This window comes from Vulpes vulpes, chromosome 16, assembly GCF_048418805.1.
Source record: "Vulpes vulpes isolate BD-2025 chromosome 16, VulVul3, whole genome shotgun sequence".
Classification (NCBI taxonomy): Eukaryota; Metazoa; Chordata; class Mammalia; order Carnivora; family Canidae; genus Vulpes; species Vulpes vulpes.
In genome coordinates, this window is record NC_132795.1 from 5,047,317 (window position 1) to 5,060,847 (window position 13,531).

Genomic DNA, 13,531 nt, shown 5'->3' on the forward strand with positions numbered 1-13,531 from the left:
TTTAAATTGCTACTCACCACTCTCGACATATGAATAGTGGGATTACCTCCAAGAACATGTGGCGTTTGTTTTATTTTGTCTTTTTAAGAAGTAGAAAGAATGCAGATAGGAGTCAAATTCTAGATGCATCCAAATGGCTGTGTGATCTTGGACAAGTCATTAACTTCTCTGTCCTCAGGGACATTTCAGGTAACAGAACACTTACCAAGGTGCATATTAAAAGGCCCAGAAAAGATCTAAGAATGGCTTGGAACAAGGCACTGCCTTCGGGTGAGGACCTGGGACTGTTGCCCGAGGGTAGGGGAGGCATCAGGGGAATACAGGAATCAAATTAGAGTCCAAACCGCACCTTTGCCACTTAATGCGCTGGGGAGGTTATTCCTCTCTGTAGCTCGTTTTGTTCATGTGTAAAAAAGGGACAGTAAAAGTACAAAGTTGATAGAGCAGGTGTGAAGATTAAACAGAAAACACGTTAAGCCTTATCTCACCGTGAGCGCTCCAAGAACACTAGCCATGTTGCTTTTATTATCACAAGGGAGCCTGTGGGGAGAGAGAGAACTTTGTGCAGCACTCGTCGGACCAGGTGAGCGGGCTGGGCGGGTTTTCCCTCGTACTCTGACCTGGGGCAGGTCCGGGGGCGCGCGGCTCCCAGCTGTCCTAGCACCTCCCGGGCAGCAGAGGGCCCCCGCCACCGCCGCGGACGGACTAGCAGGGGGCGGGGCTGGCAACTGGGCCCAGCGAGGGGCGGGGCCGGCGGCGGGGGCGGGGCTGGCAACTGGGCCCAGCGAGGGGCGGGGCCGGCGGCGGGGGCGGGGCTGGCAGCTGGGCCCAGCGAGGGGCGGGGCTGGCGGAGGGCACTAGCGAGGGGCGGGGCTGGCGGCGCGGCGGGGGCGGGGCCGGGGGCGGGGGCGGGGCTGGCGGCGCGGCGGGGCCGGGGGCGGGGCCGGGGCAGGGGCGGGGCTGGAGGAGGGCACTAGTGAGGGGCGGGGCTGGCGGCGCGGCGGGGGCGGGGCCGGGGGCGGGGGCGGGGCTGGCGGCGCGGCGGGGGCGGGGCCGGCGGCGGGGGCGGGGCTGGCGGTGCGGCGGGGCCGGGGGCGGGGCCGGGGGCGGGGCCGGCGGGCCGAGCCCGGGGCAGGGCTGGAGGACGCGGGCACACGCGCGGGGTCATGCAGGTAGGCGTCCGCGGCCAGCCCAGCTCTAACTCGGATCCCAGGCCCGGCTCGGCGCCCCCCCGGGCCTAAGCGCAGCAGCGCGCCGAGCTGAGGGCTGAGCCTGGCCCAAAGCGAAACCGAAAGCCCGGCCTCCGTGACCCGATCTTCCCGGGGTTGGGCACGGTGGCCTCCGAAAGCAGGGGCGTGGAGGGGAGGTGGGGTGTTCGCCGGACAATAGGGCTTTGGCTCCGTGGACAGGCCGGCTCAGAGCCGGGGGCCCGCTGGCGAGCTGGGAGCTCGGAACCGCCCGGGGTTTCTGGGCGGGCTCGTGGGGCTGGGGTTTAGGGGCCGGGCTAGGGCTCGGCTTAGGGGCGGGCGGGACGAGCGGGGCGGGAGCGCTGCGGGGCTGATACTCTGGCTGGAGGATCCGAGCTTCAGCGGGAAGAGGCTGGGCCGGGCGTCCGCGTGTGTCCGAGAGGAGAGAGGCGGAAGCGGGGTCTGCGCCTTGGGTCGGTCACTTCGCGGGAATGGGGCTTGTGGGGGGCGGGTGGCTCCCGGGGCCTGGAAAATAACAATCAGGGCTCCCAAACCTCGTGGAAATCTAAGCGGCACCGCTCCCCCCCACCCCCAGGTGGCCATGACCGGGAGGGCCCGCAAAGAGGCGGTGCAGGCCGCGGCCCGGGAACTCCTCAAGTTCGTGAACCGGAGCCCCTCTCCTTTCCACGGTAAGTGACCGGGACAGAGGGGCAGGGTGGTGGCCCCTGTGCCCCCTACCCCGCTTCCATCGCTCTGAAAGGGCTCTTTTTCTGCAGCTGTGGCCGAGTGCCGCAGCCGCCTCCTCCAGGCTGGCTTCCATGAACTCAAAGAGACGGAGAGCTGGGATATCAAGCCGGAGAGCAAGGTACGTGGGGTGGGGTGGGGTGGGGTGGGGTGGGGTGGGGTGGGGGCAGACCAGCAGATCCCTAGGCCAGGGCACAAAGTCCTTTGTGCCAGCTGGCTAGCTAATCCAACTCCCCCCTTCCCCCAGTACTTTCTGACCAGGAACTCCTCCACGATCATCGCTTTTGCTGTGGGAGGCCAGTATGTTCCTGGCAATGGTTTCAGCCTCATTGGGGCCCACACGGACAGCCCCTGCCTCCGGGTGAGGACCTGGGGCTGCTGCGCCGGGGTAGGGGAGGCATCAGGGGAACACAGGGCAAAAGGGAGTGGGCAGGGACAGAGCGGGTGTCTATTTCTGGAGCAAGGAGACTTGCCACCCCCTTCTTCCATTCTTTGGGCCCTTCTCTGTCAGCAGTGTCCTTCCTTAGCTCTTGCTTCATCTGTTTCGCCTCCAAATCATGCTACTCGACCTTCTCTACTGCTCACTCCCCATCGTCACGCTCAGGTGAAACGGCGGTCCCGCCGCAGCCAGGTGGGCTTCCAGCAGGTTGGCGTGGAGACCTATGGTGGTGGGATCTGGAGCACCTGGTTCGACCGGGACCTGACCTTGGCTGGACGCGTCATTGTCAAGGTGGGAACTGGGGTAGGACCTGGGAGGTTCTCACCTTCCAGCTCCAGAGGATTGTGACCTTCCTTCAGGGGACTTGTGGAGAGCCCTCCAGGGAAGGGGCCGAGTGGGCCAGTCTGGGCTCCAGGATCATGTTGGTTAGTCTGGGTGAAGTGGGGGTTTTAACCAGCTGCGGTAGGGAAGCACCGTGGTCTGACCTGGCCCGGGGGGCCACAGTGCCCTACCTCAGGCCGGCTGGAACAGCGGCTGGTGCATGTGGACCGGCCCATTCTCCGCATCCCCCACCTGGCCATCCATCTGCAGCGAAATGTCAACGAGAACTTTGGGCCCAACATGGAGATGCACTTGTAAGCCTGGGGTCAGGGCTGTGGTGACTGGGAGGGATGGCTGGGGCGCCCAGGGATGGAAGGGGCCCGCTGGGACCTGGGACCCTGCTACCTAATGGTAGCCGCAGCCCCGTTATGCTCTTGGAACCCAGCTGATGGTATCTGAGGAAACCTCATGGCTCTGCGCTCTGCCATTTGGGAAGCAAGTTGGGACTCGAAGGACAAGGACAGTTTCCATTGGGAGATGCTTGAGCATGGGGGGGTGCCCTGCCCCCCCAGCTCTCCCCACACTTCCCTCACGTGTCTCCCCACAGAGTTCCCATTCTTGCCACAGCAGTCCAGGAGGAGCTGGAGAAGGGGACTCCTGAGCCTGGGCCTCTCAATGCTGCAGTAAGAGAGTCCTCTGCTCTCGAGAAGTGGGGGGCAGGGGAGGGGGAAGGGACTGATTCTCTGAGAAGGGGCAGGACAGAACAAGCAGACCTTCCTCCAAGCATGCTTCTGTCCTGCAGGATGACCGCCACCACTCAGTTCTCATGTCCCTTCTGTGTGCCCATCTGGGACTGAGCCCTGAGGATATCTTGGAGATGGAGCTGTGCCTTGCTGACACCCAGCCTGCGGTGAGGAATGGCTGCAGGGACTCATGGGTGGGGATCGCCCACGTCCTAGCCTACCCCAGTGTATCCCCCAAAGCCGCTCACCTCCTCGGCCAGTCCCCCATTTACTCTCTCCCCTCTTCTTCCCAATAGACACCATGTCCCTCTGCCTCTGGGCCAGAGGTTCTCAAAAGGGCACTTTCACACTCCAGACCTGCCTACTTGGACGCCTGCAGTGGCCCTGGGAATCAGCCCCTCCACAGATTCCCTAGGAGTTTCTGCTATAGGTGGTCGCTGTGTACTCTGACTCACACTGGCCCTGCACCTCTGAGGGCAGAAGGCCTGGATGTGGCCCCCCTTTCTCTGGAACCTGCCCTTGTGTCCCTCCCAGTTGCCCAAAGTAGGAGATTATGAAGCTTCTGGATGTTCGGTCTTGTTTGAATATGCACTGTTTCTGGGCTGGTCTCCTCTTCTCTTCATTTTCTTAGCTTTTTTCCTGTCCGTTTGGCTCCTCTCCTTTCCCCCATCCCACAGGAACTGGTAGGAGCGTCACCCCCCTATCCCTCTGCTCCTACCCAGCTCCATTCCTCGTTGTCCACTCAGCCCCACATAGCAGGAGCACAGCGCCCTAAGCTGGAGGGGGGGCGTGGGGCACTATACACAGATGCACCGAGGCTCGCTCGAACCCAGGCCTTTGGGAGCAGCAGGTGAGTTGGGGCAGAGGGTTGAAGGTTGGGCTGACTGCCGTGTCTTTCTAGGTCCTGGGTGGTGCCTATGAGGAGTTCATCTTTGCCCCTCGGCTGGACAATCTGCACAGCTGCTTCTGTGCCCTGCAGGTATGCAGCTGGGGCACCCCGGGCAGCACACACCACTTCAGGGAGGGGCCTTAGCTCCTCATAATGCAGCCTCATCCACTTCCCTCTGCTCCCCTTGCCCTCCAGGCTTACACCCACTTAGCCCTCTCTCTGTGCCTTGGGGTCTCAGTGGGGCTGTCTCTCTTCCTCCCAGTCACCTTGGTGTCCCTTCCTTCTTTCTACGCTAGTCAGTTCTGTTTCTTTCTTCCCTCTTGCTATCTCTTCTTTTCATACCTCTCCTTCCCGCCCCATCCTATTCTTGGAGACAGGCTTTGGGCTGCCACAGAGACCAGGGCCATACCTGGGACTTGAATCAGCTTCTGCAGCCAGCCAGCTGTGTCACCTTGTTGGAGTCCCGGTGACCTCTCTGGACCTCAATCTTTTCACAGGGGCCAATTAATTTATGTGCATTGTGTGGCTTTTTGCCTTTCCAGTATTCTCTGCTCCCCCCCGCCCCCGCCCTGCCTCATCTTGCTCCTCCTCCTGCCTCTCATGCAGGAAGGTATAGGAGACGCAGCCCAGGTGGCCCAGCGGTTTAGCACTGCCTTCAGCCCAGGGTGTGATCCTGGAGACCTGGGATCGAGTCCCACATCAGGCTCCTGCATCGAGCCTGCTTCTGCCTCTGCCTGTGTCTCTGCCTCTCTCTCTCTCTCTCTCTCTGTGTGTGTCTCTCATGAATAAATAAAATATTAAAAAAAAAAAAAAAAAAAGAAGGTATAGGAGCAGGCCCAAAGGGTGGTTCTCCCAGCCCAGGTAAAAAGGTCTCCTGCATGCCAGGCAATGCCCTGAGAGATGACGGCCAGTCAGAGCCCCAGCCCACTTCACTCCGGCCGACAGGAGGCAGGAGGGGAGCACGATCCCTCTGATGAGGTTGAGGTGTTGGTGAGCAGGGTTATGGAGGGAGGAGGAGTGAGGAGGATGCTCTTGGTCTCCCCCCTCCAAACAGGCTTTGATCGACTCCTGTGCGGCCCCTGCCTCTTTGGCCTCGGAGCCCCATGTGCGCATGATCGCTCTCTATGACAACGAAGAGGTACGTAGAGGGCTGTGTGGAGGGTCTCTTCGGTGGAGGGTCCCCTCTGTGAAGCTTCCCGCAGCCAACTTGTACCAGGCACCCACCATAAGCAGGGCAGTTCTGGGAGCCCCAAAGATGGGAAGGCCCTGCTTGTGCTCCCTTAGCACATGGTCGCCCTGCTGGCTCAGCATTTATCTGGCTTCCAGAGCATGACTTTGCCTCGCATAGCGCTGTGTGTGCCACACGGTGAGCTCCTCGAGGACACGGCCTCTGCCCTTCATCTGTAGTCCCAGGGCTCTGTGCGTGGTGGGGCCTCACCGTGGGCTTGTGTTAGGTGCTCTGAGATGCCGTAACAGCCTGAACATGGGGCATTCTCTTTCCTGAAACTGCACGGGTCAGGGGTAGCAATTCAGGACAGGACTCTGCCATCCTGAGCACCCGGCTTCTGTCTCAGGGTCCAGGCTGCCTGGTCCAGCTCCTGCCATCGTGTAGATACCGAGTTAGCAGGAGGAGAGGGAAGGACAGAGGGAGGGTGCGCGCCTCCTCCTTTTAAGGCACGACCGGAAGGTGGCATTCCTCACTGCCTGGTCCATGGAACTCGGCGTGGCCGTGTTTAGTTGTGAGAGGAAGCTAGGAGCGCCCTCTCTAACTGGGCAATTCTGTGCTTAGCTACAGTTGGATGTTTTGTAGTACAAGGTGGCGTGGATAGTTAGCATCTCTGTTACGTGCATAAAAGACATTTGGGGGCAGCCTGGGTGGCTCGGTGGTTTAGCGCCGCCTTCAGCCCAGGGTGTGATCCTGGGGTCCCGAGATCAAGTCCCACGTTGGGCTCCCTGCATGGAGCCTGCTTCTCCCTCTGCCTGTGTCTCTGCCTCTCTCTCTCTCTGTCTCTCATGAATAAATAAATAAGATCTTAAAAAAAAAAAAAAAAGACGATTGGCCAGCATGGTCGGGCACCTGTGCTGAGCCCCAGAGCTGAGGGTCAGAGGAGGAGGAGGGGAGGCAGTGTAGGAAGCCCGCAGGAAGTACTCCTTCTGCCCCAGAGAGGACTTAGGATCAGTTGGGCCCCAGCCCACCGTCAGGTTTTCAGTGGCACCGGGTCAGGGAAGTTACTGACAACACCCTGCATTCCTCATCCAGAGTCAGCGGGGTCCTGGGTGTTGGGCCCCCATCCCTGGCTTCCAGCTCAGGCCCCTGACCCAGACCCCAGAGCCAGTGTCTGCTCTCACCAGGTGGGCTCCGAGAGCGCCCAGGGGGCACAGTCACTGCTGACAGAGCTGGTGCTGCGCCGCATCTCGGCCTCCTCCCAGCACCTGACGGCCTTCGAGGAAGCCATCCCCAAATCCTACATGATCAGCGCAGACATGGCCCACGCCGTGCACCCCAACTACCTGTGAGTCTGCCGGGCCGGGCGGTCCTCACAGCTGGAGACCCGAGCAGAGCCTAGCCTGGGGCCCCCAGCCTCTCCCCCTGCCCCTTCTTCCTCATCCTGGCGGGAAGGTCGGTGGTGGCCTCCTTTAGACTGAGCCTAGGCCCAACCTGTCAGAGTCGTGTAATACCCCGCCCGGTGTGTCAAGGAGACTCTGTCTGCAGGCTGATTCCCTCCTACCCCTAGAGGCTGCCTGGAGCCCTGTGTGGCACGCCTCTGGGGGCCTCCGGGGGCCTCCGGGGCTGGGTGGGAGGCAGTGCTGCGCTGCCTTAGTGATGTTCGCAGGGGTGGCAGCGGCTGCGGACAGGCCTGCCTCCTGTTTGCCATCCCGGCCTTTGGGCCTTTGATCGTCTCTTACAGGGACAAGCATGAGGAGAACCACCGGCCCCTCTTCCACAAGGTGAGGTGCCCCTGTTTCTCCTGAGGGACTTGAGGGCTGGCTCTGGGCCCCGTCTCCCATGTGCGCCTCACCCCGCTTCCTGGTCTCCGTCTCCCCAGGGCCCTGTGATCAAGGTGAACAGCAAGCAGCGCTATGCCTCGAATGCGGTTTCCGAGGCCCTGATCCGAGAGGTGGCCAATAGTGTCGGGGTGCCCCTGCAGGTGAGGCCGGGTCCTGCCTGGGAGGATGTGCTAGAGGGAGTGGGGTCGGGGGCATAAGCGGACGGGCCCCCAGTGAAGGGGGGCACCTGGTAGTCAGCCCTTGGTGAACCCTCACCTCCAGTAGCGCGAGGACGGGTTTTGGATCTAGGCAGGGCTGGCATCAGCGCTGGTTGTGCTGTGGGGCTAGTCCCGTGACTGCCAACTAGGCTCTTCGTTTCTCTGACTCAGTTTCCACACCTGTAAAATGGGGCTGAGAGTGAGGCCTCTCCTGCTGGGTTTCTGTGAGAACTGAAGGTACAGTGTGCTTGCGGCATGTGGGTTAGTCCTGCCTGTTTCCCACGCGCTCCCTGTGTCTCTCTTACGCAGCCTGGGGGCTTCCATAAGTGAAGTTCAAGGCTGGGGAGATGGGAACTCCCAACTGCTCATTTCCATCCTCTCCAGGGCAATGGCCCGTCTGGGCAGAAATAGGTCGAGGTGGAGCTCTAAGGGACTGGGCCCTGATGGTCCAGTGACAAATAGCACTTGGGTCCTGGTGAGTCAGGACTGGGACCCCCGCATCCTGTCTCCTGGCTCAGGGCTCTCTCTGCTGCATGGCCCCACCCCGCCCCCTGTAGACCCGAGTAGTTCTGTTCTTGGGGAGGCCTCTGTGGAAGAAGTGATGCTTTGAGCTGAGACTTCACTGTTGAGAAAGAGGCAGCCGTGGGTGAGTCTGCAGGGAGAGCATCCCAGCAGAGGGACGAGGGCAGAGGCCGCAGGGGGCGCAGGAGTGTGCTGCGCTGTCTGGAGATGGAGCCTGGGGGGCAAAGGTGGGGTGAGAGCAGGAGTGGAGGGGGAGAAACCTGCCCAGGCCAGTCGTGCAGGGCCTGCTAGGCCGAGGCAGGGGGTTTGCATTTTGTTCTGAGGCCGTGAGAAGACAGTGGGGGAGTTTTCAGTAACTCACAGCAGAAGCAGGACCTGCGTTCTTCACAAAAGTAGGAAACAAGAATAGAAATAAGAAAACATTAACTTGCAGGCGTTTGTGTATATTTGTCCAGATTTTTTTCTGTGCGTGTACTTAACACGTATTTTATAAAAAATGGAATCATTTTGGTTATATTTGTTGCTTTCTCTTCACTCTGAATTCTCTACCTTTTCATTTCAGTACATTTTTGTCACAGTAAATTTGTGTCCAATCTAACGCACTGATCTTTATTTTTTTAAAGCAATCTCTATGCCCGGCGTGGGGCTTGAACCCACGACCCCAAGATCAAGTCTCATCTTCTACCACCTGAGCCAGCCAGGCACCCTCCAGAGCATTTTCAGTTTTCCCTAGTTATTCCCAAAATACTCTTTACGGAGGTTTGTCCCACCATAGTATCGGTTCAGGGCCACATGTTACATCTGGTTGATGCATTGCTTAAATGCCTCATAATGTGGTGCAGCCCTCATCCTCCCCCCTCCCTTTTAAAGTAACCTTGATGGGGCGCCTGGGTGGCTTGGTCGGTTGAGCATCTGACCTGCTTGGGTCATGGTCTCTGGGCCTTGAGATCGAGTCCCGCTTCAGGGAGTCTGTTTGTCCCTCTGCCCCTCCATCTGCTCATGCTCTCTCTCTCAAGTAAATAAATAAAACCTTAAAAAAAAAAACAAAATACATTGACTTGGGGCTCCTGGGTGGTGCACCCGGTGAAGCATCAGACTCTTGGTTTCAGCTCAGGTCCTGATCTCAGGATTGTGAGATTGAGCTCTATGTCGGGCTCTGTGCTCAGCATAGTCTCCTTAGGATTCTCTCTCCTTCTCCCTCTACTTCCTGCTGGTGCACTTGCTTGCACGCACTCTCTCTGTCTCTCTCTCTCTCTCTCTCTCAAATAAATAAATGTTTAAAAAAATAAAGTAACATTGACGTGTTGGAAGAAATGAGGCCCATTGTCTCATATAATATCTCACTTTCTGGATGCATCTGGTTGCTTCCTCGTGGTGTGTAACTGGTGCCTGAAGGCCCTGTGTTTTCTGTAAATTGGAATTCATACCTAAAAGTTTGTTGGATTCAAGTTAAACTTTTTTGACCAGAAGACATTCTGACTGATATGTCCTTAATTTTGCATCATACTCATATTATCTGGGCGATCTGCCCTCAATAATGGTAAGATTGAGCACCTGATTGGGGTTTCCTCCAATCCTTCCATCATATGGGGGGGGTTCCTCCTTTGGCTGGACAGTAACCTGTGCAAGTGACCAGTTCCCTACCAGGCAGACACCTCATGGTCTGACACCATGTTAATAATCCTTACTGAGGGCAGCCCCGGTGGCGCAGCGGTTTAGCGTCGCCTGCAGGCCAGGGCGTGATCCTGGAGACCCTGGATCGAGTCCCACATCAGGCTCTCTGCATGGAGCCTGCTTGTCCCTCTGCCTCTGTCTCTGCCTCTCTCTCTGTGTGTGTCTCTATGAATAAATAAATAAAATCTTTAAAAATAATAATAATCCTTGCTGAAATCAGTAATTTCATTCATCCCTTCTACGTGTCATCTCTTCTGCATGAATTAGCTGCTATTCTGGGAAGCAGAACTTTCTTCTCATCCACTAAGGTTATTTGGTTAACATGAAATATGGTTTCTACTGGAAAGACCAGATAAGTGCTAATTCATTCCCTTAAATAATCAGTTTTCAAGGTGAAGCATATTAACAGCCACTTCAAATGGTGACACATAGGATTTTCTTTTCCTTTTCTGACATGGAGTCAGATTTTCATTGGTTTAGTGTGATCTGATGCAGTATAATCATTTTTTAAAAGATTTTATTTATTTGAGAGAGTGGGGAGAGGGGCAGAGGGAGAGGGAGAGAATCCTAAGCAGACTCCCCACTGAGCACAGAACCTGACATGGGACTTGACCCCATGACCTGAATTGACAGGATCATGGCCTGAATTGAAATCAAGAGTCAGGTGGTTAACCGACTGAGCCATGCAGGCTCCCACTGTAGTCACTTTATTTCGTTCTCAGATTGTCATAACTTTGACCAGTGGGAGTCCTTTTGACAGGACTCAAAAGTTCTCTTTTTTTCTATATAACAAGAAATTGCAGGCTCATCTTGTTCATTTTCCTACCCAGATGTGGCAGCTTTGGATGGATGGTGATTTTAGAGACCAGAGTCTGGCACCATGACACCATTGTTATCAGGGGGGACAGTGCTTTGGGGTCATTTCTGATGACGTAGTTAGAAAGTACTATATATTTTTTAAAAACCATGAGTTAATAACTGTAATTCTTATTCTAAAAATAATAGTTACTACTGATCTGATTTTATTTATTATTATTATTTTTAAAGATTTTATTTATTTATTCATGATAGTCACACAGAGAGAGAGAGAGGCAGAGACATAGGCAGAGGGAGAAGCAGGCTCCATGCACTGGGAGCCCGATGTGGGATTCGATCCCGGGTCTCCAGGATCGCGCCCTGGGCCAAAGGCAGGCGCTAAACCGCTGTGCCACCCAGGGATCCCTGATCTGATTTTAAAGGTTTTTTTTAGAGAGCACATGAGAAAGAGAGCATGAGCAGAGGGGGAGGGGCAGAGGGAGAGGGAGAAGCAGACTCCCTGCTGAGCGAGCCTACCGTGGGACTCCATCCCAGGACCCTGGGACCATGACCTGAGCCAAAGGCAGATGCTTAACCGACTGAGCCACCCAGTCGTCCTTGATTTATCTGATTCTATGAATCTGTTTTCCCTTATACTGAAAATCTTAATATTGAATGTCATGGTTTTCTTATTTATTTTTTTTAACAGGATATAAAGAAAATGCCAATAGCAATATTTCTGAAAGCACTAACACTGCTGAATGAACATTCTTTGTGTGTTGGGGGAGTGGGGACGTGGGGACACAGTGTGTGTAAGTGTTATAAACGGCACATTTTATTGTTTTTAATTCCCTTGCCTGCTATGTGGAGAAGGGATCCTTTTTTTTGTTTGTTTGTTTTTTGTTTTTTTTTTTTTGTTTTTATTTTTTTGGAGAAGGGATTCTTAATGGCAGGCAAGATAGCGGCAGCCGGAATTAGGGTGACGGCAGTTCAGACAGGGAATGGGACCAGTCCAGCATCTGCTGTCCTTGGGGCCTGCTATTTAATGTGGGCTTTCCGTTTTCATTCTGGTCCCATCCACTCTCTGAGGGGCGGAAGTGGCCCCCTTCAGGCCTGCAGTTCTTAGGTGACTTCCTCTTCGGGTTTGATGAGCAGACACCACATGTTGTTCATGAGCCTCTCCTCCTGCCCGCTAGGATCTCATGGTGCGGAATGACTCTCCCTGTGGAACCACCATCGGACCTATCTTGGCTTCTCGGCTGGGCCTGCGGGTTCTGGATTTAGGCAGCCCCCAGCTGGCCATGCACTCCATCCGGGAGACCGCCTGCACCTCAGGAGTCCTCCAGACCATCACCCTCTTCAAGGTGACTGGGCTCCTTCCTCCCCTGGTGCTGGGGTTTGATGCTGGGGCAACATCACCATCGCTAGGTGGCCGGCTTGGGTGATGGGATCTGGCTGTCTGGGTGCTACCATGTAGGAAAGGAAGGGTCCCCATTCTTCCTGAGGCACAGGGGCCCCTGACTAGTCCCCAGAGGATAATGAGAGGACAGAGAGGAGATGAGAGATGAGAAGACCGGGGCATTTGTCAAGTGTGGGTGACGCACCTGTACCCCTCCGGCTGGGCCCCGTGTGGGCGGGAGGCGTACAGCAGGTGCCCACTGATGCCAGATCTCATCTCATGTTGCTTTCTATTTTAGGGCTTCTTTGAGCTGTTCCCTTCTCTGAGCCGTAACCTCTTAGTGGATTGAGGCCTCTTGGAAAGACTTCTCTTACACTTGAGAAGTTGTCAGCTGAGCTGAAGCTGGATTATTAAAGTGGATTTTTCACTCAGTCTCATTCTGTTGTGTTTATTTGGAGCCTGGAGGGGTGGGGGGGAGTTGAAACTGGCTTGACCTGTGGAACCAGAACAGCGGGGCAGGTAGTGGGGTCAGTTAGAGTAGCCGCAGCTCCTGGGAGCTGATGCAGGCCAGACCTCAAACCTCTTTCCCTTAAGCCCATGCCTGAGGTGGGCGTCGGGTAAATGGGCCCACAGTCGGAAGGCCCCCTTCCATCCCCGGTCCTCCCTTCCAGGAAGTGGCCTCAATGCTCCTCTGTTACCAGAACAGTCCCTGAGCCCATCTCGGTGCCATGAGGTCTCCATGCTCAGCACAAGACCTGGGCAGCCCCGGGCTATGCCCCCACCTCCCCTCCCCATCTCATTAACTTTCATAAGCAGGCCCTTATTATTAAATGTTTTTTCCTCTGGTTAATAATTTCCCCCATCCTTTGTCTCTTTTATCTCCTTCCTTCCTTCCCTTCCTTCCTTCCTTCTTCCTCTTCCTCCTTCTCCTGCCCCTTCTCTTGTGTTCGTTCATCCCCCTTCTTTGTCTTACAGTTTGCCTATTTTGTCCCCCACCCAGCCCAGTAGTCTCATCAGTGCCAAGCGTGCTGGTGACACACTGGCATGCTCCACCGTGATGGGAGCGTGGTCCCTTGGAGGCCAGGTTGCTGGGAACCACTGCTGTGGATCTGAGCTCCCCGGGGTTGATGTGGTCCTAGGATTTATGAATAGCAGAGACCAGGTGACGGCGCTTGATCGCCAAAATCTGTAGTATTTTCTGTTTGCTGGAAGCACGGGATACAAGTGTTTTTATTTCCTTTCTTGTCCTTCGGTTGAACTGAGTGATGTTTGGAGGACATTTGGAGAGAGCTGGACTCAGGCAGCTGCTGCCATCCTATGGGGACTGCCGGGGCTGTTTGTAAGAGTGGAAGGTGTTGGTAGAAGACACGTTAGGAACCCACCTCCGTCCCTCACTGTGATCACTCCCTAGACTTGGCCCAACTTCACCTGCCAATAGTAGCATTTCTTTGCCTGGGGGTGTCTTGCTGCCTGACTGGTTTCCCACTCCTGCTAGGGAGCTAATGCTCCAACCAGAGACTGCCAGGACTCTAAGAATTAGACTCCAGCTCCCTCAGGGAGATCACCCTGACCTGGGTAGTTGACACTGGCTCTTTGACCCCAGCAGAGTTAA

At 56.2% G+C, this 13,531-nt stretch overlaps 1 protein-coding gene across 7 annotated transcripts; it reads left to right on the forward strand.

The window, feature by feature from the left end:
- The first annotated feature begins 1,105 nt into the window (after positions 1-1,105).
- DNPEP (aspartyl aminopeptidase) lies at positions 1,106-12,356 on the forward strand. Of its 7 annotated transcripts, none has more exons than XM_072742812.1 (15): positions 1,106-1,172; positions 1,783-1,876; positions 1,964-2,052; positions 2,179-2,292; positions 2,446-2,661; positions 2,875-3,005; positions 3,299-3,374; positions 3,494-3,601; positions 4,336-4,413; positions 5,378-5,461; positions 6,676-6,836; positions 7,233-7,272; positions 7,371-7,472; positions 11,717-11,884; positions 12,218-12,356. In XM_072742812.1, the coding sequence occupies exons 1-15, from the start codon at positions 1,167-1,169 to the stop codon at positions 12,266-12,268; spliced, it is 1,518 nt and encodes a 505-aa protein (XP_072598913.1). In that variant the 5' UTR covers positions 1,106-1,166; the 3' UTR covers positions 12,269-12,356. The 7 variants fall into 7 exon arrangements, with proteins under 7 accessions (XP_072598913.1, XP_072598914.1, XP_025857882.1 ...); XM_072742813.1 differs by having other exon boundaries at positions 2,536-2,661; XM_026002097.2 differs by having other exon boundaries at positions 1,167-1,366; positions 2,536-2,661.
- Positions 12,357-13,531: the final 1,175 nt, after the last annotated feature.

Coding starts and splice junctions, on each gene's coding strand:
- DNPEP (XM_072742812.1), top strand. Junction 1,877..1,963: donor GAGCCCCTCTCCTTTCCACG/GTAAGTGACCGG, acceptor CTTTTTCTGCAG/CTGTGGCCGAGTGCCGCAGC. Junction 3,006..3,298: donor CCCAACATGGAGATGCACTT/GTAAGCCTGGGG, acceptor GTCTCCCCACAG/AGTTCCCATTCTTGCCACAG.